This window comes from Electrona antarctica (genome assembly GCF_951216825.1).
Source record: "Electrona antarctica genome assembly, chromosome: 16".
Classification (NCBI taxonomy): domain Eukaryota; kingdom Metazoa; phylum Chordata; class Actinopteri; order Myctophiformes; family Myctophidae; genus Electrona; species Electrona antarctica.
Window position 1 is genome coordinate 14,283,743 of NC_136797.1, and position 26,029 is coordinate 14,309,771.

Consider the following 26,029-nt stretch of genomic DNA (forward strand, 5'->3'; position numbering starts at 1 on the left):
GCTATATTTATAACCTAAATCAAATACCACCGAAGGGGAAAAAGCGGCACTCCAAAATAAAGGATGCAAGACTGGCTCAGAATATACATTCTCATTTGTTGGGAACGCTTACACGTTTCGGCCTCAGCCTTCCTCGGTCCTCCGGGCACATTTAAAAGGTTACCTCAAATGGTCAATATGCCCCTATGCAAGTTCAGATCAATTGCTCAAGCCAGCGAGGAGAACAATGTGGAACAGAGAGAGTGTGACTGACTTTCTTTAATTAGATGTAGGATAGGATCATTTACATGACTGTGTGCAGACACAACTAAAAGGTGTGCGTTTGTCTGCAGTGTCATTTTCGTGGCTTTTCTTTTGGTGATTGTTGAATGTCGAGAGCAGCGAGTGTTTGCAGTGGTTCACAGAAATATGTTGCGATGGGTTATTAAAGTCAGAATTGATGCGTCTGCTTCCATTTCATCCCTTTCGGGGGAAACAAATGCACTAAACCTCCGGAATGGGAGCCGTGGCGTGTTGTGTGCAACGACGATACATTTATTTTATATCATTTCAGCAAAGCCCTCGGTGCCCAAGTGCTGGATGGAGGGGACAGGGTTGGTGGGAGAGGCTGTCTCCTTGCACTGCAAGTCTGCAAAAGGCTCTCCTCCTTTGAAATACATGTGGAACAGGGAGAGGGGTGGCCCCATGCCTTCCTTGGCCACACAGAGTAAGTCTGCCCTCTACTGCTCGTAGTGTGCTACTGCAGTGTGTGTGTGTGTGTGTGTGTGTGTGTGTGTGTGTGTGTGTGTGTGTGTGTGTGTGTGTGTGTGTGTGTGTGTGTGTGAGTGAGTGAGTGCGACAGAGCTAAACACATCTTAAATCTGAGTTCTATTTAAATAGTCTTGCGAAAAAATGCTGCTACTTGTCCCAAAGTGACTGCAATTTTTTTTTATATTAGTTTAAAAAAAAGCTTTATACACTGTATAACAATAAAAGGCGCTATAGTGCCCAGCAGATATTACTCTGAAAAGCCCCACCTTCCATTTCCCCCCAAACCGGGAGGTATAGGAGGTATAATTTTGCATTACTACCTCACGCCGTCACATCTGATCTCTCTTTAGAAGCATTCATATTCCATGAGGACAGAGCATCGCCGTTCTGATCAAAACCAAGGACAGGGACGTAGAATCAGAGAGAATAGACAAGTTTTGTCGGGCCATAAACAAGGAAGTGAATGCGTCTGCACGCATGCACAAAACATGACGCTGAGCGCTGCACAAGGTGTTGCCTAGCAATGGCCCTGCTTTTAGCGATTTTATATCATTAAAAAGACCCCAAGATGTCCCCACAGGTCTTGGGCCCTCTACAGGTGTGATTATAAACACGTGTGGAGACGTCTTGAGCACTTAAGCATTTTTTCTTCTCATTAGGTTTTGTTTTACACTTGCTTTGGCAATGTAAACGTATGTTTTCTCATGCCAGTAAAGCTCCTTTGAATTAAAAAAAGAATGTGTGTGTGTGTGTGTGTGTGTGTGTGTGTGTGTGTGTGTGTGTGTGTGTGTGTGTGTGTGTGTGTGTGTGCGTGTGCGTGTGTCTGTCTGTCTCAGCATGTGCAGTGTGTTTCTGTGTGGTAGAGATTCATTTGAAGTTCCTATTCGTCATATAATAATGTACGTGCAGTATGTGTGAAAACACTAATCTTAGCGCATGTGTGTGTCTGTTCTACTTCCAGATGGCGATACTGGGGAACTGATCATCAGCAACCATTCACACACCTTCTCTGGGTTCTACCGTTGTGAAGTCACCAATGCTGTGGGAACGGAACACTGCAAGATCAATCTGAGAGCAGACAAACGTAAGCACATCCCACACACGCATAGCAGCGCAGTCATCTGCATAACACTCATTCCCTCCTGCACACAAGGCTCAGCACAGGTGACACACACACACACACACACACACACACACACACACACACACCCTTTGTCATTGTACTGTCACCACCCTCACTGTGGGGGAATGAACATTAGCATTGGTGCTCATGATTGCCTCAAGCCTCACGCACGAATAAGTATAAAGCAGGGCTTAAGCGATTAAAACCAGCAATATCACAATATTATAATATCCAAAATCCAGAAATCAAATATGTCGATCAGCCCTATAGTACATACCTGTACATGGACACACAAAAAAAGACTTCTGCTGACTGAGCTCATGTCCACCCAGGAGTAAATGGTAAATGGTGCATTTATATAGAGTCTTTATCCAAGGCACTTTACATAGATTGTGCAGTACATTCACCCATTCACACACACACATCCATACACTGATGGTGGCAGAAACCATGCAAGGTACCAACCAGCACATCAGGAGCAATTAGGGGTTCAGTGTCTTGCTCAAGGACACTTCAACACTAACTCTGGGGGAGCCCAGGTTCGAACTGGCGACCTTGCGGTTACCATTCGGAAACTCTACCCCTGAGCCACCGCCACCCCGTACTTTGTGTGTCCATCCGGGCATGTTTATATTTAGCAGAATATGAATCAGGCCTGTGATTGTGAACCTGGCTTTACACTGATAAACACTTTCCATAAGACCAGTGCGTGCCAGGACTGCTTTTTGTCATTTCCTCCTAAGATAATTCCCCATCACCTGCTCTTGGTGGTGGTCTGTCTGAGGTACTGCAGAGTTGATGTTGATGACTCTGCAGTACCTTCCTTCCTGCACAAGGACATCACTTTGCTCTTAGGGGGAAATTACATTCCCAAGGCTTTTCTTCCATGACACTGTGGAAATTGCCAGTACAGACAGTGCACTGCCCTGAGACTTATAAGGCAATTATATTTGATTGGGCATAATTAAATCCACATGCTGTGGGTAGTGGGTACTCTCTACCTTACCACATGGAACATTATTATTTAAAGTTCATCGCCACGCCCGATCCGCTCACTCGACTCGTCTGCGATTAACATCGGTTCACCCGTTTCCCCAAAACAGGGGAAAACGGGCAGAAGCAAAGTTGTACCGAGTTGCACTGAGGCCGCGTTTACACGGGCAGATGCAAAGACAGAGTTTACCATTCATTGTCAATGGAAGCCAGAGACATGTGAAGATGCAAGGATGCATCCGGCGTTCGTAGCTGCTGCAAAAGCTATACAAATTGAAGCCGAGCTGGGTTCATTGGGTTCAACTTCCAGATGCAAAGCTGCAATGACACACTTCACTACGAACGCACACTTGATGAGGTCATGACCATGTTGTGCGCAACTGATTTCACAAAGCGACAAATTATGCTGTGATCTTTGCATCTGCCCGTGTCAGCACAGCATGATGGTGGAACGTGACAACTCTCTTGATTCAAAGTGCATATCTATTAGTATTGAAAGATTCGACAGGGAGGCCATGCTGTTATAATACTGGCTCTCTTGTCGTGCTAAGATGATTTATGCCCCATTTATACTTAGTTCCACGCCAGTGTCACACAACCAAATAGCATCAAATGCTCACAACGTGTCAGGTTATTCACTGCGAGAGACCCCCGTGTAACACAAGATTTAGAGTCCGATGGTCTGATTCTTAATTATCCACATTTTATCCACTTTGCATCCAATTTTATCCAATTATTCACAAAGCCTGATGAAACTGTTCTATAGTGCCCACTGCCCACACACATTCCGTTATTTCTTTCTCCTGTATCTGTTGGTACGGTAACCTCGTTATCAAAGATAGAAATTCCCTTGGGAGAATTGTGAAAACTGCTTCTAAAATTACTGGCATCCAGTTTGAGAGCCTTGATTTCTTCTATAATAGACAGCTGCTCAAAAAAGCCCTGTCTGTCCATCCGCTCAAATAGTGCCCACCCCACTCAGTTCAGCCCTGTCCATCCGCTCAAATAGTGCCCACCCCACTCAGTTCAGCCCTGTCCATCCGCTCAAATAGTGCCCACCCCACTCAGTTCAGCCCTGTCCATCCGCTCAAATAGTGCCCACCCCACTCAGTTCAGAGTATATGCTGCTGCCTTCTGGCCATCTGGCCTTCGCTTGTGTGTCCCTAGGACAGGGGTGGGCAACTTTGACGATGGAGAGGGCCAATATATTTCCACACTCACTCCAGAGGGGCCACAGTGCATGTTACTGTCGTAGCAAAAATATTTTTGCTATATTTGAATTGAAAACCTGATTAATTTTTTGCTATTTTTGAATTGGAATCCTGAAAAGTAACCTTTTTTATTGAATTTCAAATGCATTTAGTTATAGTTATGTTAACTTTATGAACTGTTAACATATCTACAATGGACACAAAAAGACTAACATTTGAATACTAGTCATTAAGTACTATAGTCATTTAATACTAGTCATGAAGTAATTAAAGCGGGTTTGGAATTGTAACAGCTGAAATCAATACTATATCAGTATTCTGATATTAACATGAGGGCCGCATTAAGTGAAGGTGGGGGCCGCATGTGGCCCCCGGGCCGCCAGTTGCCCACCCCTGCCCTAGGACAACAAAAAACAGGTACAAATTCTCCTTGTCCCTGCTTCGATCCGAGCAGTTAATGCTGCCGAAAGAAGGGAAAAAAAGGAAAAGTGATGAAGACGATTAGTGCTGCGCTACGAGCTTGTAGATCTTCTATTTTTGCAAATCTTTGAATATATATTCTTTCAGAGCGAACGTTTTTAACTCAAATCTTTGCTTCTGGGGTGGTCCCTGGAACAACATATTTTCAAATGGGGGGTTGGCGGCCAAATACATGTAATTTCTGGGGTCCTTGACATGAAATATTGAGCACCACCGACAGGTTTTTCAGAAAACTTTTAGGATTTAGAAGATGTTTTAATTTCGACGTCAGGCCTAAATCGGTTAATAAAGAACTTGAACTTGAACGTTTCTTTCAGCTCCCAACAGAGCAGGGGTGATCGTTGGCACAGTGGTGGGCTCTCTGCTCCTCCTTATCCTTGTGCTGTTGTTCGTCTGGCTTCTGATCTGCAAGCTGATGCCTCGCAGGATGCCTCGCTACGAGAAGGAAGTGGCCAATGAGATCAGGTAGGTGCTGTTCTACAATGGGTACACAACAGATCAGTGTTGTTTTTGGCAGCAAATTTTTATTTTAGTTTTAGTCATAGTCTCTTGAATAGTTTTCACTTAGTTTTAGTCACATTTTTGTCACTATTGGGAGAGTTTATAGTGACGGTCACCACGTCTTGTTCACACTCACAGGTTTCAAGGAAAATCACACCTTGCCAAGAACTCTCAGAACAAGATGTCCACACATTACAATAGATGTATTGTGTGTACAGGGCGACTGTGGTTCAGCAGGTAGAGCAGGTTGTCCAATGATCCATGGGTCGGCGGTTCGAATCCCGGCTCCTCCTGTTTACATGTCGAAGTGTCCTTGGGCAAGACACTGAACCCCAAATTGCTCCCGATGTGCTGGTTGGTACCTTGCATGGCTTCTGCTGCAATCGGTGTATGAATGTGTGTGTGAATGGGTGAATGTAATGCACAATCTATGTAAAGCGCCTTGGATAAAGGCGCTATATAAATGCACCATTTACCATTTACCAGTACATCTATTGTATAGTTGCACCGCTCAGTTCACACAGGTGTGATTTTGAATTTGAATACTCATTCAGACAGTTACTCTACATACACTCTTTCGTTCACTAATGAAATCACACCCGTGTGAACTGGGTGACCATAGCAACCATGCTCATTTTTTTTGGTACGGACAGACACGTAAACTAACAAAGCCAGTTGTAGGAGTGGTTTACAGTTACACCACTCAAAAACAAAGTAAGTAAATAAAGATTAAACTTTAGATATTAAATACAAACATTGTCAGGTGACATACTAACAATATCAGAGTCCTCTTGCATGTAATTAAGAACGATACCTAGCATTTGCCATATAATTCCACTGTGTGTGTTCAATTGTGTCATGGAAATGAGCAGTGAAGCGCTGAAATTGACTTGCTGCCAGAGGTAACAACTTTCTGAACCTTCCATTCAAATTAAACCATTCACTGAGCCATGTGATTTCACAATCATGTGTGGGCAGACTTTCGTGGTCTTCCTCACGCAAATTCAAAACATGCTTGCCAAATACTGTGGAAAGGATGCGGAGAAGTTTCTTTCCCCAGGCAATCAGACTCTTGAACTCTAGTATCCCTGGCAGATAGGACATGAACTGATGACATGAACTTTATGTTCAGTTTTTAAATGTTTTTCTTATTCTATTTATCTTTTTTATGGATTCCTGTAGTTTTTTTTTACTTATTTATAGAGTATTGTCTTGCACTTGATATATTTATTATTGTATGAGCCTGTGCTGTCTTTTAACTAGGAGAAACGTAATTTTGTTTTTTTCTGCTGCTGCAGTTGGAAAGAATGACAAATAAAGCAATCTTGAATCTTGAATCTTGAATCTTGAAAACGATTACATGAATCTGTGCAGGCAAACAAAGTAATAAACTACAAGATGATGGACAATGCACGTCACAACAACAAACGGGCATCTTAAATTGATGAACAAAACTATAATAAAAATGACGGTGTCCAATCAGGAGTGCCATTGCCATCTACTTCAAATACTGTTATCGACCCATTAAGACCTGTGGCCGATTCTACAAATATCTTTTTGTTTTGTGGAAAACGATTGTTGATATATCAGACTTATCGGTGGTTCTCAAGCCTTTTTCCATGTCAAGGACCCCCAAAATTATACAGTTATGTATTTGGCTGTGGACCCCCCATCTCAAAATATGTTGTTTCAGGGACCCCCCCAGAAGCAAAGATTTGAGCCAATTTTCAAGATTTTTCAAAAATAGCAGATCGACAATGCAACATGAGCTTGTATAAAATAATGGGTAAAGTGGTTGAAATCTAAAATAACACAGTGTCAGGTGTCCTTGACACTAGGGTTTAACTTTCACATGGCTGAGTAGCGACACCACCTCCTTAAACTTAGTTAAAGCCGTTGCTTGACACCATTTTCGGATGAAAGTGTGTCATATTTGTGAACTGCATGATGCTTGTTGAAAGGGTCGTGACAACTGCAAAGCAGGAGCCAAATTAGCCACAAGTATACTGCTACAGTACAGCTTTGAGAAAGAGTGCAGCAAGTCTGTGGCAAACGAGCATTTGTTTTATTTCACAAAGCCATAACAAACCGAGAGAAAACAAATAAATTATGACTTATGCTTGTCAGGGTTATTATAAAAGATCTGCTGCGATACATTTATTGACAATGAGCAGTTTTTCCAATCTTGCGAGATAAGAGGAGGAGCTCAAACCAAATGCATTATTGACTGTCGTACTTTTGTACTCTGAATGACACAATGTGCAATTTGCTGGCCCAGTTCACAGACAAAGAACAGAAAATACTGCAGGATAATAATAGTGTGTTGGCCTGATATTTCAGGGGAAAGGAAAGGGGGGTATTATTGTCAAAGTGCATTTGCATATAGTGAAATGTGTCCATTACATTTAACCCATTCTACACTAGGAACCACTGCTCCTAGTGGATCGGAATAAACAATTTTTCAAATATTCCTAAACAGGAAATACTTCAATCTTTGGCTGATCTGATTTAACATGAATGAATGTAGTGTACTGTACACCTGCCCAAGGAACATGGTGGCACGGATGACGAGGCCTCTTTTCATACATTTCAACCTGAGCAATCTAGATCAAGTTCATATAATTAGAAGCAACGATGTGGAACCCACGCTGCCGTAGGAGGCGAAATACCTCAGAGCCAATTTGATGCATAGTTGATAAGAATGATTTACGCACACCAGAGGCGGGTTGAATGAACAATACCAAAATCATCAGCGAGTATTTTTGCATCAAAACTATTCACACCATACATAATACAGTTATACAGGACACACACACACACACACACACACACACACACACACACACACACACACACACACACACACACACACACACACACACACACACACACACACACACACACACACACACACACACACACACACACACACACACACACACACACACACACACACACACACACACACACACACACACACACGTTTGAGCTGGTAGACTGGCTTATTTCCGACGTGCAACACTGTCGTACAACAAAGTCTAAATCAGATGGGCAACGGATGAACGGATCCTGGCCAGAGTTGCTGGGGAAGGAGCCAGCTGTAGAGTGTGGCTTGAATGTAGAATGCAAAAGTGGCTTGCAAGTGTGGGCTGCAGCCTGCAGGCAATGTTGACAAAGGAAGAGTGGGTGCTGTCGGGACTAGTCGGGAGCAGCATGAAGATTAATTTCACACCCTTCAGAGGGGGAGTATAACCACAGAGGCGCAAAGAAGCCAGGGATTCACTGGAAACTATCCAGCTAGGGAAGTTATGATGGAGGTAATTTAGTATTTTCCAGTGCCAAGCAATTAAGCAGCATGACAGGTTGATTGGACTTTTCCGTTTTCACGGAAATCCTCTTCCTGAATTTGATCAGCGATGATCTCACACTAAGCACCAGGCTCATGGACTTTGGGAAGAAACCAAAATAGCAATAATAATGTCGTGCAGACGGGTATCTGCACGCCAAACATGCTGATACATCAGTGAGTGTTTAACCCATTTAGACGGGAGGACGATTCTACAAATGTTTTCTAAATCCTGACAGTTTTCTGAAAAACCCATGTTTCTATATGTCAGTGGTTCTCAAGGACCCCCAGAAACTATATATAATTGGCCGCCGACCCCCATCTGAAAATATATTGTTCCAGGGACCCTCCCAGAAGCAAAGATAAGCATCAGCAACACCTGCAAACACAGCATGCGTGTCAACAGGAATGATACAGAACAGAGCAGCTTATGTTATGTTATAATGTTGACCATGTTAAAACTAATAATTGACTGGGGTCCCCCAAGGACTCTATAATTAGGGGGCCACTAGTAGTTCCCTATTGTACACAAGGGTTCAAAATGCCATTACTGTATTCTCAATGTCTCACTAGTTTCATGAGTCAGCTGCCTGCCTTGATCAACTGTACAAGCACAGTAGCAAGAGAAGGGAATCAATCGTGAGTGTCTTGGAGGCACACTACAAACAAAGGTGCTTCTTGTATGCATCTGGCTCCTTTTTGTGGCTCAGAAGCTTGAAAAACAGATATCTTTTGACATTTCGGCTTCATGTTTCACGAAATGGTGGATGTTGCAGGTCCCTGGACTAAAATACGAAATATTTTTAGGCCAAGACATGAAAGGATCACACGATCTGTCTTACAAACGCAATTGTAAGGGATCATGGGATGGTCACTTGAATTAAATTAGCCTACACTCCAGGCTTGGAATCAAATGGCTTTGTTTATTCCAAAAATATCTATGTGATATGTCAGTGATATGCTGTCAGTGATATGCTACCAATTAGTTTGGTACTAGCACCACCATGACATAAACAAGGTTTGAATGTGTACAGTAGCACACAGGTAAATGGCATGACTAACTTGAATAACAATACACTGGTACTATAAAAAACACACACACACACACACACACACACACACACACACACACACACACACACACACACACACACACACACACACTTAATCATATAGCCTGAATGCTGCAGTAGTTACTCCTAATGTCTGTAGGCGGCAGTCTATGTCCAACAATGAGAGTTGTTAAGACATTGAAGTAGCTAGCATAACAAACTGTACTGTGACGTCCTAGCCGACACCGACATGCCTAATACATTGTCACGTGTCAAAGTCATTGGCATTCTCGTAGGCTATGGCTATATATAACCGACCAATAATTAGAAATAATCACTAACCTTGTCAGTCAGCCTCTCCCTGGGCTTCAGGTCACGGTGGTTGGGCACCCCCGTCCCCCGGTGCCCTCCGCTCCGCGGGTCGTAGTATGGCTGGCCACTTTTCTCCGAATTTCCCGTTTCCATTGTATTCAATGAAATGGGGCTTTATTGGCAGAGTTTGGCACGAGAAAAATACAGTAGGTAGGTAGGGAGGTAGGCCTACGTCTCCATTGCAGAAGCTGTGAAATAAAACATTAAAAAAAGAAATGTGTAAAACCGTTACGAGAATAAAGAAAGTGGCAGTCTGTCTCATCTCAAACAAACATTTTGCCACTCGGCTGCATGGGCACATGAAGGGAAACCGTTTTTGACGCTTCAACTAATTAATGTCCAGACTTCAAACTGCATTTATTCAACAGAATAGTGATAATGCATATAACATGAACTGTAAAATGACCACGTTCCAACCATTACCTGGCCTGGCTGTTGGGATTCCAACTAGCCCTGGTCCCATGAAGAGTGTCTCGAAGACTGTCCGTCAGTCACTGGACCTGGTGGACCATGAGGGCCAGCCCTGGTACGTAGCGTACGGTCGCCCCTATTCCATCTCGCTCCCGCTTTTTTTCCGCCGACCTCACGCCGACCGACCGCTCGGTGAGGCGGTTCTTAATTGTATTCTTTATTTTTGTTTTACTGAGAATAAGGTTAGAAATACGTTTAGGGAATATGCATAGTTTTACTGGGGTTAAGTTTAGGAATAGGGTTAGGTTTAGGCATAGTTTTACTGGTCACCAGAGATTTCGACCCAGGACTATTCGACCAACCGCAAATTCGAGTCCGTTCGACCCGTTTTTACCGGGTCGAATTATCTTTACTTTACTTTACTTTATTTGTTTATTTAGACAGGACAGAGCATATTAATGAACGTCACATGAACGTAAATACACCGGGATTAGCAAAGATGCTAATTTTCATCCGCAGTCCTCACACAAAACATAAAAAAGTTGGAGGGGGGTACAGCATTGTGTAAACAGAGCTATGTTACATTGTGTCGTTCTATATGGGAGAATAAAATGAGTGCAAGAATAATTGTCAGACAACACAGAGCTGCTGCTAATGTGTAGACTGAACGTCACTTTATGACTGAATGACAAAATATAGTGTATTCAAATCACAGCATACAATCAATAAAGGCTTATTCACAAAACCCCACTAGCAAAAAACGTCATACTCTGCTATGGGGATGAGGATGGTGGCTGCTGGTTGGTTGGGTTGGGCTGCTAGCCTTAGGAATGTGATCGTTGATGCTCCTTTAGCCTCCATTAGCCTCCATTAGCTTTGTAATTGTTTGGTAAATAAAAACACCAACACAATAATTGTTTGGTAAATCAATGTACATATTATTATTATTATGTCTCTGTCTCTCTCTCTCTCTCTATGTCTCTCTCTGTCTCTCTCTCTCGCGGTCCGGGTCGAAAAGTCAGGTCCAAGCGGGTCGAGAGCGGGTCGAATGGTCCGGGTCGAATAGTCCTGGGTCGAAATCTCTGGTGACCGTTTTACTGAGGTTAAGAGGTTAGGAATAAGGTTAGGTTTAACCGTTTAAGCATAATTTACTTAGGTTACTTTAGGAATACCAGGCCGCGCAGACAGTTCCGCCGGCTGTAGCCTACGCCCGAGGCGAGTTGGTAAAGGGGCGATTGTTTGGTATTATTCGTACAGTAGCCTACCTGCCCTTACTGCCATTGTTAAAAAATAAAGGAAAAACAGCGCCCCCTTTTCCTTTGAAGTTGAGTCAAGAGTCACTCAGACTATTAGGCTTGCCGACTCGGTTCCTCGTTTTAAATCACTTCTGATTCTGAAGACCCATTTCTACAAAGCTTATCGTTGTGATCTCTTTGTACTTTCTGATGTATTTTTTTTTCACCTTTTTATGTTTTTGATGTATGATATTTTCTATATGCTCTTGTTGTTCAGCACTTTGTGACCTTGTTCTTGAAAGGTGCTATATAAATAAAGCTTTATTATTATTATTATTATTATTATTATTATTGCCTGTCAATCAATCACTGCGGCACACAACCCCGCACCCGCCACGGAGAAAGAATAAAATACATATTCTTTATTTCTCCCACTCAGTCTAGGGTGACCAGATGTCCCCCTTTGTGTGGGACAGGCGTCCTACAAATTGAGACCCTGTCCCACATTGTGACTGACGTGACAGGCATCAGTGTTCAAATTGAGCCCGTGTCCCACATTGTGTCTGACAGGCATCAGTGTTCAAATTGAGACCGTGTCCCACATTGTGTCTGAAAGGCATCAGTGTTCAAATTGAGACCCTGTCCCACATTGTGAGTCTCCTAATTAACAGTTGGCCTTTCCTGCAAGATGTATTTTGGCTTGTCAAAAAAAACACTTTCACCTAGAAACTCCATTCACACTTTTTATAATTCAGCTTACTGTGGAGACACATGCTGGAACTTTTTACTTTGAAATGTTTTGTAGTTTCTGAGTTATTTAACTTAAACGCCCAATGCATTCTCAATGGCAATAGCACAAACTTTGGCATGCTACTAGTCCTACATAGCCTACTTACATCTAGAAACCCCATTCAAACCTATTTAGTTTCATCTTATGGTGGACAGACAGACAGACAGACAGACAGACAGACAGACAGACAGACAGACAGACAGACGATTTTCCGTCACACTTTTTCGTCACGCTGGCTCTTCTATCATTATCTTTTTTGCTTATTGTACACAGCAAGCACAGTGGCTCACTGGGTACAGAGCCTGCCTGGGAATCACGAGGCCACAGGTTCAAGTCCTGGCTCTGACATAGTACCCCAAAATCATGAAAAAAATGACATACTATAGTACCTGTATGCTGTCTGAAACCATGAACTATAGTAGGCCTATTTCGTGATTTTCATCTTTTTTTCAAATCCTCCAAAATCACGAAAAACGACATGCTATAGTATGCCGTCCGAAACCATGAACTATAGTATGTCGTTTTTTCGTGATTTTCATCTTTTTTCAAATCCTCCAAAATCACGAAAAATGACATGCTATAGTATGCCGTCCGAAACCATGAACTATAGTATGTCGTTTTTTCGTGATTTTCATCTTTTTTCAAATCCTCCAAAATCACGAAAAACGACATGCTATAGTATGCCGTCCGAAACCATGAACTATAGTATGTCGTTTTTTCGTGATTTTCATCTTTTTTCAAATCCTCCAAAATCACGAAAAATGACATGCTATAGTATGCCGTCCGAAACCATGAACTATAGTATGTCGTTTTTTCGTGATTTTCATCTTTTTTCAAATCCTCCAAAATCACGAAAAACGACATGCTATAGTATGCCGTCCGAAACCATGAACTATAGTATGTCGTTTTTCATGATTTTCATCTCTTTTTCAAATAGTCCAAAATCACGAAAAACTACATGCTATAGTATGCCGTCCGAAAAAAATTATAACTTTGGCATGCTACTAGTCCTACATACTTACACCTAGAATCCCCATTCAAACCTATTTAGGTTCATCTTATGGTGGACATGTTTGCCTGAAAAGGAATCTTTGAAATGTTTCATAGTTTTAGAAATATAGTGCTTTTAATTTGAGACATTTATAATGGCAGATAGTGGCACGTCACTTTCACCTAGAAACTCCATTCACACTTTTTATAATTCAGCTTACTGTGGAGACACATGCTGGAACTTTTTACTTTGAAATGTTTTGTAGTTTCTGAGTTATTTAACTTAAACGCCCAATGCATTCTCAATGGCAATAGCACAAACTTTGGCATGCTACTAGTCCTACATACTTACACCTAGAAACCCCATTCAAACCTATTTAGGTTCATCTTACGGTGGACATGTTTGCCTGAAAAGGAATCTTTGAAATGTTTCATAGTTTTAGAAATATAGTGCTTTTAAATTTGAGAAATTCAGAATGGGGGTCAATGGCAGATTTTGGCAAGTAAAGATTTGAGTGGGGTTTGAACCCACAACCTCCAGATCCTGCAGCCAGTGTGCTAAGTCACTGATCTACTTGCTACCTGCCACAATGCAGTCTGCTGTTCCCTTTGAGTACAACATTGATACAAAAATAAAATACAAAAAATAAAATAACAGGAGATTTGTCTATTGTTTCTTTTGCTGTTGTTTATCTCTAGACGTTCGAATGTTTATGAACCACAATGGAAACAAGTCTCTGGATCTTCTGTCAATATCTATTCGGCCTTTTAAGAACAGTATGCACAGTGGCTCACTGGGTACAGATCCTGCCTGGGAATCAGTTGGCTGCAGGTTCAAGTCCTGGCTCTGACATAGTGTCCCGAAAATATGACATAATATATTATGCCGTCCCAAACCATAGACTATAGTAGGCTATGTCGTTTTTTCATGATTTTCATATGTTTTTCAAATCCCCAAAATCACAAAAAACGACATGCTATAGTATGCCGTCCGAAAAAATGTATAACTTTGGCATGCTACTAGTCCTACATACTTACACCTAGAATCCCCATTCAAACCTATTTAGGTTCATCTTACGGTGGACATGTTGCCTGAAAAGGAATCTTTGAAATGTTTCATAGTTTTAGAAATATAGTGCTTTCGAATTTGAGAAATTTACATTGGGGCTCAATTGCAGATTTTGGCACATAACTCCATTCACACTTTTTACGAGTCAGCTGTGGAGAGTGGAGACACATGCTGTAACTTTTTACTTTGAAATGTTTTGTAGTTTCTGAGTTATTTAACTTAAACGCCCGATGCATTCTCAATGGCAATAGCACAAACTTTGGCATGCTATACTAGTCTTACATACTTACACCTAGAAACCCCATTTAAACTTTAAAATGTTAATCTTACGGTGGACATGTTTGCCTGAAAAGGAATCTTTGAAATGTTTCATAGTTTTACAAATATAGTACTTTCAAATTTATAGTGGGGGTAAATGGCACATCAAATAATCACAGTACTAATGCTCACACATCAATGGTAATGATTTATTTACAAACCCAACACGTTGTTTGAACCATCAAGGTATCCTGTGGTGTCCCATTTGACTAGTAGCCCACTGCGCCATTGGTACCAGTCAATTCATGCTGCTTTTTTAGTTTTGAAGTTGTTCTTCTAGAAATCGGTCTTGAAAGTAAAGACTTGAGTGGGGTTTGACCTAACTTTGTTGTGCTGTTGTTTGTCTAGGCTACAATACCAAGTTGACCATACCACCCATGACCAAAATTTTCATTTTTAAACAAAATGACACACACCAGAGGGGTTTAATAACACAATTCTATACAATAGGCCTATGGTGGAATATGACATCAAAGCATTTAAGTAATAAGTTGCTAACACCGTCCCGTCCCACTTGTCCCACACAAGTGATACTTCTGTCCCTCAAATGAACAGTTTGGATCTGGTCACCCTAACACAGTCGGCCAAATAATTAATTTCTCAGCTGTGCGTGATTAGGGTAGCCTATATCAGAATCACCTGCTGAACGCAATTCAATTTAAGTTATATGAGATCTATAGATCTGGCCAAGCCAGAGCTGTCTTATGAACAGTATTATTATTAACAATTAATAGTGTATACAATTTATATCATTTATAAATATGAATTAATCGATTTAATGATTGTTAATAATGTAAAAATAGGCCTGGGCCGTGGCTCAGCGGTCCAGGCACCTTGGCCGGTAGCCCAAGTCTGGCAGTGTGACACGGGCTCGACTCCCGATCCCGACGGCCTTTACTGCATGTCACCCCCCCCACCCCCCCACCCCCATCTCTCTCCCAATTTCCTGTCAGCCTACTGTCTGTCCCTCTATAAAAAAATATAAAATAAAGGCAAATAAAAAAGGCAAAATAAAGTATCCACATGCCCCAAAGTAGGAATGCCACCAGGGTTAATAAAATAAATAAATACAAATGGAGTTTTTAATACTATTCTCAACCAACCACATTCTGATCTTTCAGGGAGGATGCCCCAGCTCCTGAGAGCCGACCTGCCAGTCGTGTGAACAGCCGCAGTGCTAGCCACTACCACCAAGGGGTCGTGTACAATCAAGTGGGCAGCCCAGAGTCTCTGGGTGTTGACGATGGACGCACAGGTTCTCCCTCGACCACCAACCCTGCAGGCACTCCTGTCAAATATGACAGCAAGTATGGGTACGCAGTGTGACTACTGTATATGTGAACTGTGAAATGAAGAATACATTTGAGAATATGAGCTTTGAGTCTTGTGACCTTAAAACGTGAATATTTAACTGTGGTAATATGATTACAGAGTTCTCTATAATAAAACCTCATTCAAAAACTGTGAAAGCATAGAGCTTTGATGACATAGCTTTGTTCAACTTAATTGCTTTCAGCAATATCTTTTATAGCCTACAGCTAGGCCTATATCTTGGTCCCTCACAAAATGATGGTTTACCCTTTTTATAATTTTCGTAATAAACTAAGATGCTTGTGCAAATATAGATTTTTGTATCGGTTATTATTACTAAACGTGCTTATGGATCACATTCTAATGGAGTTAATTTGAAAACATAAGCAATGTGAAATGATTATGGCAGCAATTTTGTAATTACATTTACTGTAAGTAGTAAAGTGCCTCGATGTTCATTTACTTTACTGTAATATACACCACAATACAAAGACTTCAAATTAGACATCAAGACTTCAAATTATAGACAACAAAGACATCATCCAATTAGATCAACAAGTTATTCTTATTGATGCAGAGAGTTTCCTATATGGTCATTTGTTTTGTGTTAAGATCCATTGAGTGACTGATGAGAGTTAGATATTCAATCACTATTGGACTGAAGTCCCAAGCTAAGCGTGCTACTGACAATAGTTTAAGGAAAGGAAAGAAGGAACAGTCCGCACTCAGAAAATAAACATTCTTTGCGTTATTTAATTTACTATAGAATCAATCTGTCAAACAGACGTGTTTCAGAACACAGTCTGTATTTTATTCTGAGTTAGAAAAAAGTATCTACATTGTATTTGTTACATGTGTACACTCAGAGTTAAAATAACACTGGATATTTTACTGTGTATGTACTTATAGGTAGTGAACTTTTGTTAGTGTGATTCATATAGTTTGGCAATATTGAGATTGATTTTGGAATCTTTCAGGACTGGCAATGAAACGATCCCAAACCATAGTAAGAACAGACGATACAACCTAAAATGTAGACAAAAAGAGATTTATTTCATGATATACCTCATTTTTTTGGAAATACCCCACCATTCAAAAATGTACACGATTAGATGTTTGTTTTTCCTTTTTTTTCTTCTGAAGATGTAATGGCATGAGTTGAAATATCTATAGCCACATGCAATGGGTTTTGTGTCCACTACGTAAACATGTAGGCCTGCTGCTCGTCACTGGTCCCCTCACAAGTATTCTCCATGACATGGTGGTTAGGAGGATGGATGGTTGGCCTTTGGAATACACACGTCACACAGTCAAAGTTTTGAGACATAACGTTCCGCTTCGTCTTCAGTCATTGCTGATCAGCTAGTGCTGAATGTCCATATGGTAATCTCTCCTCTCTAGTGGCTTACTAGTGTGTGTGTGTGTGTGTGCGTGCGTGCGTGCGTGCGTGCGTGCGTGCGTGCGTGCGTGCGTGCGAGAGAGAGTGCTAATAGGATGGGTTAGTTCAGTTTCTTTCTTTTCTTGTTGAAGGTAAACTTAATTTGTGACTTATACCTGAGGTGCTGAGAACTCATGCAGACTGTACATTCGTATTCCCAGTTTGGATAAAATTCAGTTTCCATCTTTTGTCCATGAATGGGAAGTTCGACCATTTAAGACCTATATTAAATGTGCCCATTATATACCTGTAATACTTAGACACACACATTAACTAACTCCAGAGCCATCAGTCGGCAGAATCTGCAAGCTCCCGTTCCTAGTCTCTTTCTGCTAACAACCATTCCCAAGTGTCAAAATAACAAAACACATGCCATTTGTAGGCTCCATAAGGGAGCTGAGGTTAAACAGAGGTTGTAAATAGTAGCCGAGTCGACTTTGGAACTAATATAATTTGTGGCTCCAAGTACTACAGGTCAATATTATACCTATGTACAATAGGTCTAAAATCGCTGAACTTAACCCTTCAGTGAAAACTTATGGCTGTGTAGAAAACCTTAAAATATGATAAAGTAAAAAGAGAAAAATGAAAACTTCAAACTGCCCCTGGCAGGTCATCATTTTTATCCCAACAGATTGAATGTTTCTTGTACGTTGTCTGTATTCTTGCAATTGTATTAGCAAATTGATTCTACACTTCCACCTTCTTCCAAATACAGAAGCCATGAAGAGAAACCAGTGGATAGATATGCAGATAAGAAGGTCAAACAAACATAGCAGTGAAGCCCAGTGAAACATTTTATAATAAAATCAAGTTTTGTGTTAAAAAAAAAGAAAACAAAAAAGAACAGAAATCTGAACTAACCCCTTAACCAGTTGATTTGACTATAGGTCCAGGAAACATCACAATAGCTGTAATTCTTCCTGACCGCACATACCTTTTTTTCAGTGAACTACCAAGTCGTCGCTGTTGGGCAGAAACGTTGTTTGTCCTAAACCTAAAACTGTTAATTTTCAGGAAATGGGGAAGTAAGAACCTGTGTTCCAATTGATCAATCAATCTAGTTATTATTTAGTCACAAATTCATAATACGTTTCTTTGGTTAAATGTTTATAAAAACCCACAGACAAGACTTACTTACGCTTACAACCTGGCATATGTTGGGCATTCCATTATAGGCAAACATTTCTGAAGAATTTCAAGATTTTTCTATATCGAAAGAGGATAACCCATTGCACTGTTGTGAGGTTGTAGATCGGCTATTCTCACCTATGCTGCTATCATATCATATCAATGTTTTCATATAGATTAATGCCATTAATCTATATGAAGAAAAAAAAACATGAATAAATATGGAGATACGTTTCTATCCGACAGCGACTATGTTCATTTGTACTTTTCCCAATGTGATTCGAGGAGGATATTGTCTGTGTGCTACACAAACTGTGAGAGGGCGGCAAAGTAGTCCAAAGACAACTCTGACAAAATCGGACGGCACTTCGAAATACTGCTCAAAACTGGAAACCCCACGCAAGCGCACCTCTAGTCTAAACAATCCCAAACCTATTTAGGGTGTCCATCTGCACATGTTATAGAGGGTATGCACGTGACATCATCATCAAACCCGGAAGTTATGCAGGAATGCCTACTGAGTGGCAAAGAACTACTTTCTGGCCTCGACAGCCCATACATCCAAACAGAAAAGTCCTATCTGATTGCATTAAACAACGTTAAACTAATTTTGCATGTTGCTTTGCCACTCGATTTGCCACTCGATGTGCCATTCACTTTAAGCATGCGCATACCCTCTATTGTTATAGCACACAGACAATGCTGTCCTTCATATGGAGAAGAAGACGTGACACTGTGACCACTGTTTAGTTACACCTAAATGCCATTGAGACATGACAAAAATGGTTAATACCATAAAATCCCACCACCTGATAATCTGTAAATAAGGCAAGGTACAAAATCATTTACAAAACGTTCAAAGTCCATGCAGACATTAAAACATGTTTGGATTTGGCTTCAAATAATCAAGGTGATTTGGCTGTGCAAAATAAAACAATTAAAACAATGAGCACCCACGATTTGAAAGAGTGAAGTCATTCATATGACGTTTCCCTTTTTCTTCTCTTTTTTTTTTTTGCATCCAGTCGTCTACAACACCCATAGACTCGCGATGCCAGGACTGGTGTGAATGTTGTAGTTGATTGGTATTAACATGACTTGCAGCCAAAAACCCCTTTAAAGAGTTTCTCCAGTTGGGGATGAGTGAAAGACTTCACCATCCTCTTTCATAGGGTCTGTATGTGTGGGGATTGTGGGTGTCCGCTTGCTCTGCTTGGCAGTACATGTTGTACAGTAGTGTTCTTGGGATGGGGACGAGACTTGGGGAAATGGCAAAACGTCCTTGACTGGCTGATGTCAAGGTTCTGTGAACGATGACCATTCTTCAAAGGCACCAAACTGTACATTGGTCAGGTGTGTGTGTTTGCGTGTGTGTGTGTGTGTGTGTGTGTGTGCGTGTGTGCGCGCCGGCACGTGCATGAGTGCATGCGTATGTATGCACATGGGTGCACCAGAAGTCAAACCAATCCAGTCTTTCCCCTCCACTGGTTTCAGCCCACAAGGCATCGCCATGACAAATAAGGCAAAAATAAATTCCCAGCATTAAAAAAACAGAGCATCTGTCTTTACTTTCTTTTCTTTTTTTCCTTCTTCATCCGATTCTTTGCCGTTACTAATATCAACTTTAACTTCAGCACAATAATCATATCTCTATTCAATAAATTATCTATACTGTACATTTATTTCCCCCTCCCATAGACCTGCAACATGGGGGAGACTATATCAATGTAAAACTATGCGGAACAGTCATGTCCGTGATAGGGCTCTTATGGCGGTGCTCTGTTCAATGCAACCTCTCCAGAGCACACAGAGGCCGGCAGAGCTCTAGCTGCTTTATTCCGTTTTAGTTTTTTCTTCCGCACAGAAATGACACGGAGCGTCCTAGAAAGAGATAGAAACAGAAGTAAAAAGCCGATTGCATACTCAAAAGATAGAGAAACAGGGTAGAAAGGTTCACTGCAAAAAACGGAGTAATCCAGCAAAGGAAAAAAAAAAGTTTCTTTTATCCTTGTGTTGTTTCCCTGGGTAACCAAGTAGCTTTTCCTCTGTGGGCCGTGGATAGACGATGGGCTCCGATTGGACGGATTCCGACAGCACCTGAGCCTTACTGGACCCCTTCTTCGTCCACGTAGGTAGAAGGAAACCACCCGATCTGAAATGTCAGACAGACATTAAAGGGGGCTTCAGCCCCTACCCTTTAACCCGTCTGTAAAACAACTGCCCTTTCCAGACCACGAATGCAGCATTTACTATGGTAAAAGAGATGCTAATGCCACTCCTTTCCTTTCCATGCCGGAAGGCAGCAGTCAGGAGAATTGCTTTTTTTCCCGAAGTCTCCTGAACTTGAATACAGTATTCACGCTGTGACGTGTTGCGAGCTTGCAGATCTGCTATTTTTGTTCAAAAGTGCCCTCTTACGGGATTTCAGCCCCTGCCTCTCCTGAGGCCGATTCTACAAATTCCTTCTAAATCCTAAGAATGTTGCTATATCAGTGGTTCTTAAACGTTTTCATGTCAAGGACCCCAAAAGCATTTGGCCGTGGGCCCCCCATCTCAAATTATTTGGTTAAAGAAACCCCCTCCAGAAGCAAATATTTCAGTTTAAATATTTGGCTATATTAGCCAAAGTAAAAAATATGATTAAAGTGTTTTTTAAACTACGGTATTGTAACGACCTAACCACTTTAGCTGGGGAACCCCCCGGTAATAACTTATAATGAAATATGTTTCTCTCTACTATATTCACAAAACTATATTAAGACCCAGATGATTTGTCTCTGTTCATAACTTCATATTGAACAGATAGATAGAAGACTCTCACACACACCGTCTATATTCGCAAGGTAAAACTTGCATAGGGCTTCTTCTATTGAAAGTGTACACAGTGTGCTGACATCTCTTCATTAGTTCTGTATGCCTTCAGGGACCTGTGTCTTTTCATAGCTGCAAATAACCTACTACTTTCTCAGTTTATTATTATTATTAGCTTTTTGATTTCTTATTTATAATGGCTCATTACTAGACAGTTAAAAAGGTTTCTTGTCAGTTACAGGAGTGTATGATACACTAAATCAATATTATATTGATATATTGAGTGGTGCAAACCACTCCAACAACTGGCTTTGTATACCGTGTACCCATGTACCCGTGTTTGTTCGTACCAAAAAAACGAGCATGGTTGCTATGGTTAGCAACCAAAAAAACGAGCATGGTTGCTATGGTTAGTATGTGACGTCACTGACATCACAGATATATACTATACCATCTCATACCATCTCATTTCAACGCCTGAGTGACCTACCTTCAAATTACACTGTTGAGACTGAATTAATGTGGAGAGTACTTATGACACAGATGCTTTCCTGGTTCTAATGTACAGTAACTATAACAATACATGTGTAGTTACACCACTCAGTTCACACGGGTGTGATTTTTTTGTATTAAATACATATTATATGTCAAAGCAGTTGACAGCTGACAGTTGACCCTGATGAAGGCCCATGCAGGCCGAAACGCATTGGTCGTGTTTTTAACCCTTGTTTTTAATGTTATTTGGTGAAATAAAGGATTTGTTCTACTTCAACTGGACAGAGCTGCCTTGGACACTCTTTTAAGTTCGCCACCCAATACCTCCTTCCACAGTGACATTGACTCAAGATATAGAACTTTTTAAGAACTCTTGTGCTAGGTTATATGAAACCCTCTCCAAAGAGCACCTGTCCACAGTTTTCTCTACATATAAAGGACCCACGTAGCGCTTCTTCTTTTCTTTTTTTCTGATATTATTATATGTAGTTAAAATATATTTTAAAAGAAGGCCGATGTACACCTCAAAGTTTAGGTGCGTAGGACAACCAAGAAGGTCCAAATGTTCCGAAGGAGATCTATGACATCAAATAAAAGAAAATGGTCGCACACACTGTCTGGAACTTGCGAAAAGGATGCTCTTTATTAAATCGACGTTTCCGTCGTTAGACCTTCATCAGGACAAACATGATTCTGTTCCGATGAAAGTCTAACGACCGAAACATCGATTTAATAAAGAGCATTATTTTTGCAAGTCCCAGACAGTGTGCAAGACCTTTTGCTTTGATATCATAGATCCCTTTGTGTATTTATAGATTAAAATCAATTGACCTTTTCCACAATGTTTCAAGTTTCCATTAGTAAATGAACATTTCTCTGAAAGAAAGTACAAAATGCTGAGGATGTAGAAGAGAACTGACTTAATATTTTAGTTAGTATACCAGTAAGACGCCTGAGGCCGAGAAGCGACTTCGCCCTAAAGGGCGAGGTCGCTTACCGCCTGGATGACGGTCGCAATAATGATTCTTTGGATTCGGTCGAGTGCACACGTAACACCACAAATAGTACTGGAGAATTCCATGTCTTAGGGTTAGACCATTATGAATCTATCCTTCATTATAGCTAGTCTGCTTCACCGCTCTTACCTTCAACAACTACAGCTACTGATTTTAATTAATTGGCATTATAACTGTAATGATGTGCCTCATTCTCCACAGGGTGGCGGCAAAGCAATACACAAGAACCAACCCAGAATATATTAGTAACAAGTCTGAGTGTCACAGTTCTCTCCCAGTTCAGTGAACTTCTGGCCACACCATGCAATAAGCTGATATTTATTTTGGGGAACAATGGACCATTTAACTCAAGACAACTAGATATTCATATGAATATTTATGTTAGCATACAGTTGTCAGCATGTTACAGCGGATTGTAACGTTTGCTGGAATATATTTCTGATGAATAATGTTGGCCGTTCTGGCGAGTGCACGAGTAGATCCGTTTCCACAGCAGAAAACTGTTTGTCTCTCTCTCCTACAGCTCCTCAAAATAGTCTACAAATAAAAAAATCACACTTGTGTGAAGTGAGGGGCGCTCTTAACATCGTACATCATCGTGACGTGAAATAAACACTATGCCTATTTGCTCGGGCACTATGACGTAAAATTCTCCATTCATTGTCAATGGGAATTTAATGTTTGTGTAGGACGAAGAACAAACACCAATGAGCTGAATATAGGAGCCCTCAAAGTAGCAATGAGCAAGATGCAGGCACACACTTGGCTTCTGGGCGGGAACCCCTTTTGGTGTTTTAAGAATGATGTTATACTTTAGCTGTTGAAAAATAGCAGACCTACAAGCTCATAGCGCTGGAACAACATATTTTCAGATGGGGGGTCGGCAGCATATTACATATAACTTTTGGGGTCCTTCACATGAAATATTGAGAACCACTGATATAGAAACATAGAAAATTGTCATGATTTAGAAGACATTTTTTAAATGTCAACGTCAGGCCTAAATGGGTTAAAGGGAATGGTCTAATTCATGTTACTGTATGCCCAAAACACACTCATGACTAGTTCAGAGACTAATTCTCATGTGCCGTGCACTTGAGACATTGCCCCACCTTGCTCCTGAGTCCTGAGAGACGGGAGGCACACACAATGTCACGGGGGTGAATGTACTCACTCGTCCGTTGGCTTCACCTTTCCACCAGCCCTGGTCTCCACCTATCTTGCTGTAGATCTTCACAATGTCTCCTTCCCGTAGGGAGAGCTCCCTCATGTCCCGCGCTGCAAAGTTATACCTCGCCACCGCCGTGCTGACCACCCGCGGCGTGAACACTTTAAAACACAGACACAAATAAATACATATATAAATAAATCAATGCATCTCAATCAATGAATCCATGAAAACAGAGTGCCAGCTCCTCCAAGGAAAACAAACAAATTAACGGAGCTGAACGTGAATCCTCCCCACCGCCCACCCCTTTTTTTCCCTCACTGTATATGTTTCTTTTCCCTTTTTACCTCCTTTATGATGAATTCCTGTTCTGTCCTTTGTCTATATAGAAGTGTCTATTTGTACGTCTCTAAATGTTTTTGATGAATTGAACATTGTGGACCCTATTGGAAACAAGTGTAATGCTTAATTGGGTCGTCCACTCACAGTTAATACTGTTAATACATTTTTCAATCAATCAATCAATCAAACCAACAATGCATGTATAAAGCAGCAGCAGCAAATAAGGAAAATCAGGACGATCAAATGCCAGCGGAGATGGATGGCAGAGAGGTGAACAACAACGTGGTAAAATGGAGGGGTGGCAGATGATGATTATGAACTGGATGTTCGTATATACTTTGTTTATTTTGATGAGTGAATGTATGTCAACCTGGAAAGGATCTGAAATGTTTCCGTTAATGAAATTAACACGAGATGAAGACAACAGAAGAGGTCAAATTGAACCCCCCCCCCCCCCCCCCCCCGTGTGGCGAGAAGCATTTAATCAGGAGCAAAAGTGAGGAGGAGGAGGAGGAGGAGGAGGAGGGACTGTGAAGGAGAAATAAATGTTTATGGAGATTAGAAAACACAGAAATGAGGAAAAGGCAAAACAAAAGGGCAAATAATGGAGAGAGAGAGAGAGAGAGAGAGAGAGAGAGAGAGAGAGAGAGAATCAAGCGACAGAGGGATAGAGTACCTGACCAAAAGGGAGCTGGGCTCTGAGAGGAAGAGAAGTTGAGACCCTGCGGACTGAGGAAGGAGAAGTTGTAGGAAGCACAGGTGGCTGCTGAGAGCAGAGTAGAAGTAGATAAACGAGAGAGAGGGAGGGAGAGAGAGAGAGGGGGGGGGGGGGGATAGGGGAGGAGAAGGAGACGAAGAAGTGGACAAAGAACAAGGGGACGAAGAATAAGAAGGAAAAAAAAAACAGGAGTCAGGACATCAACAAAGACTGCTGCAGCCCTCTGTCCAGTGAGCCGTCTCCCCTGAACGCTAGTCCACAGCCAACCCACCGCACGCACGCACGCACGCACGCACGCTCGCACGCACGCACGCACGCACACGCACACAACTAGACAGTTGCACACAGCCCAGGTCACAAACATCATCATCGTCGTCATCATCATCATCATGAACAGGCTCCGAGTCTCTCCACTCCTCCCTCCATTTCCACAATAGACGAAGAGCCTGTTGTAGCTGGCAGTCTGGTCTGGCTGGCTGGAAGGCCAACAAAGGCAGCCCAGTGTGGGACACCAGCCAAACAGACATCCATTATACATTCTAATGGGGTTGGGAAGCCATTCAAATGCCCCGTCCACAGCCTCTGAGTCACTGGCCAAGACCTCAACATGCTCTGTCTCTCACTCTGCGCGCGCGCGCGTGCGTGTGTGCGTGCGTGCGTGCGTGCGCCTGTCTCTCTCTCTCTCTCTCTCCCTCCCTTAAATCTATTGCACTATACTTACAATATACTTCTATCTCACTGTATTACTCTCTCTTTCTTACCAAATACTCTCGTTTTTTCTCCCTCCCTCTCCCCATTTTGTTCGATATATACTCTCTCCCTCTCCAACTTGCTCTACACAGTATAATACTCTATCTTGTTCTACGTGGTGCAGTTAACCACCAAAGCATCGGCAAACGGTGATGCTCTCTGCTTTCTCTACCATTCCCCTTGACGGTTTCACACCGCCTCCGTCGGT

The 26,029-nt window shown here is 41.6% G+C and overlaps 3 protein-coding genes across 5 annotated transcripts in view; 1 reads left to right on the top strand and 2 right to left on the bottom strand.

Annotated features, from left to right (window-relative positions):
- Positions 1–9,875, bottom strand: part of LOC306939812 (putative flavin-containing monoamine oxidase A) — a 163,453-nt gene extending 153,578 nt beyond the window's left edge. The window contains exon 1 of the mRNA XM_079524532.1: positions 9,799–9,875. The gene's annotated coding sequence lies outside the window, so the exon portion shown is untranslated. The remainder of the gene's footprint in view (positions 1–9,798) is intronic.
- The window catches only part of vsig8a (V-set and immunoglobulin domain containing 8a), a 28,923-nt gene extending 12,635 nt beyond the window's left edge, over positions 1–16,288 (top strand). Inside the window, exons 5-8 of the mRNA XM_079524541.1 lie at positions 554–706; positions 1,712–1,834; positions 4,875–5,022; positions 15,763–16,288. Of these exons, the coding sequence (XP_079380667.1) occupies positions 554–706; positions 1,712–1,834; positions 4,875–5,022; positions 15,763–15,967 (629 nt within the window). The 3' untranslated portion in view covers positions 15,968–16,288. The remainder of the gene's footprint in view (positions 1–553; positions 707–1,711; positions 1,835–4,874; positions 5,023–15,762) is intronic.
- Positions 16,289–16,984: 696 nt separating this feature from the next.
- Positions 16,985–26,029, bottom strand: part of vav2 (vav 2 guanine nucleotide exchange factor) — a 328,109-nt gene continuing 319,064 nt past the window's right edge. For all 3 annotated transcript variants that reach the window (XM_079524522.1, XM_079524520.1, XM_079524521.1), the window contains 2 exons: positions 24,018–24,172; positions 16,985–20,673 (listed from right to left, as the gene is read on the bottom strand). In XM_079524522.1, the coding sequence (XP_079380648.1) occupies positions 20,626–20,673; positions 24,018–24,172 (203 nt within the window). In that variant the 3' untranslated portion in view covers positions 16,985–20,625. The remainder of the gene's footprint in view (positions 20,674–24,017; positions 24,173–26,029) is intronic.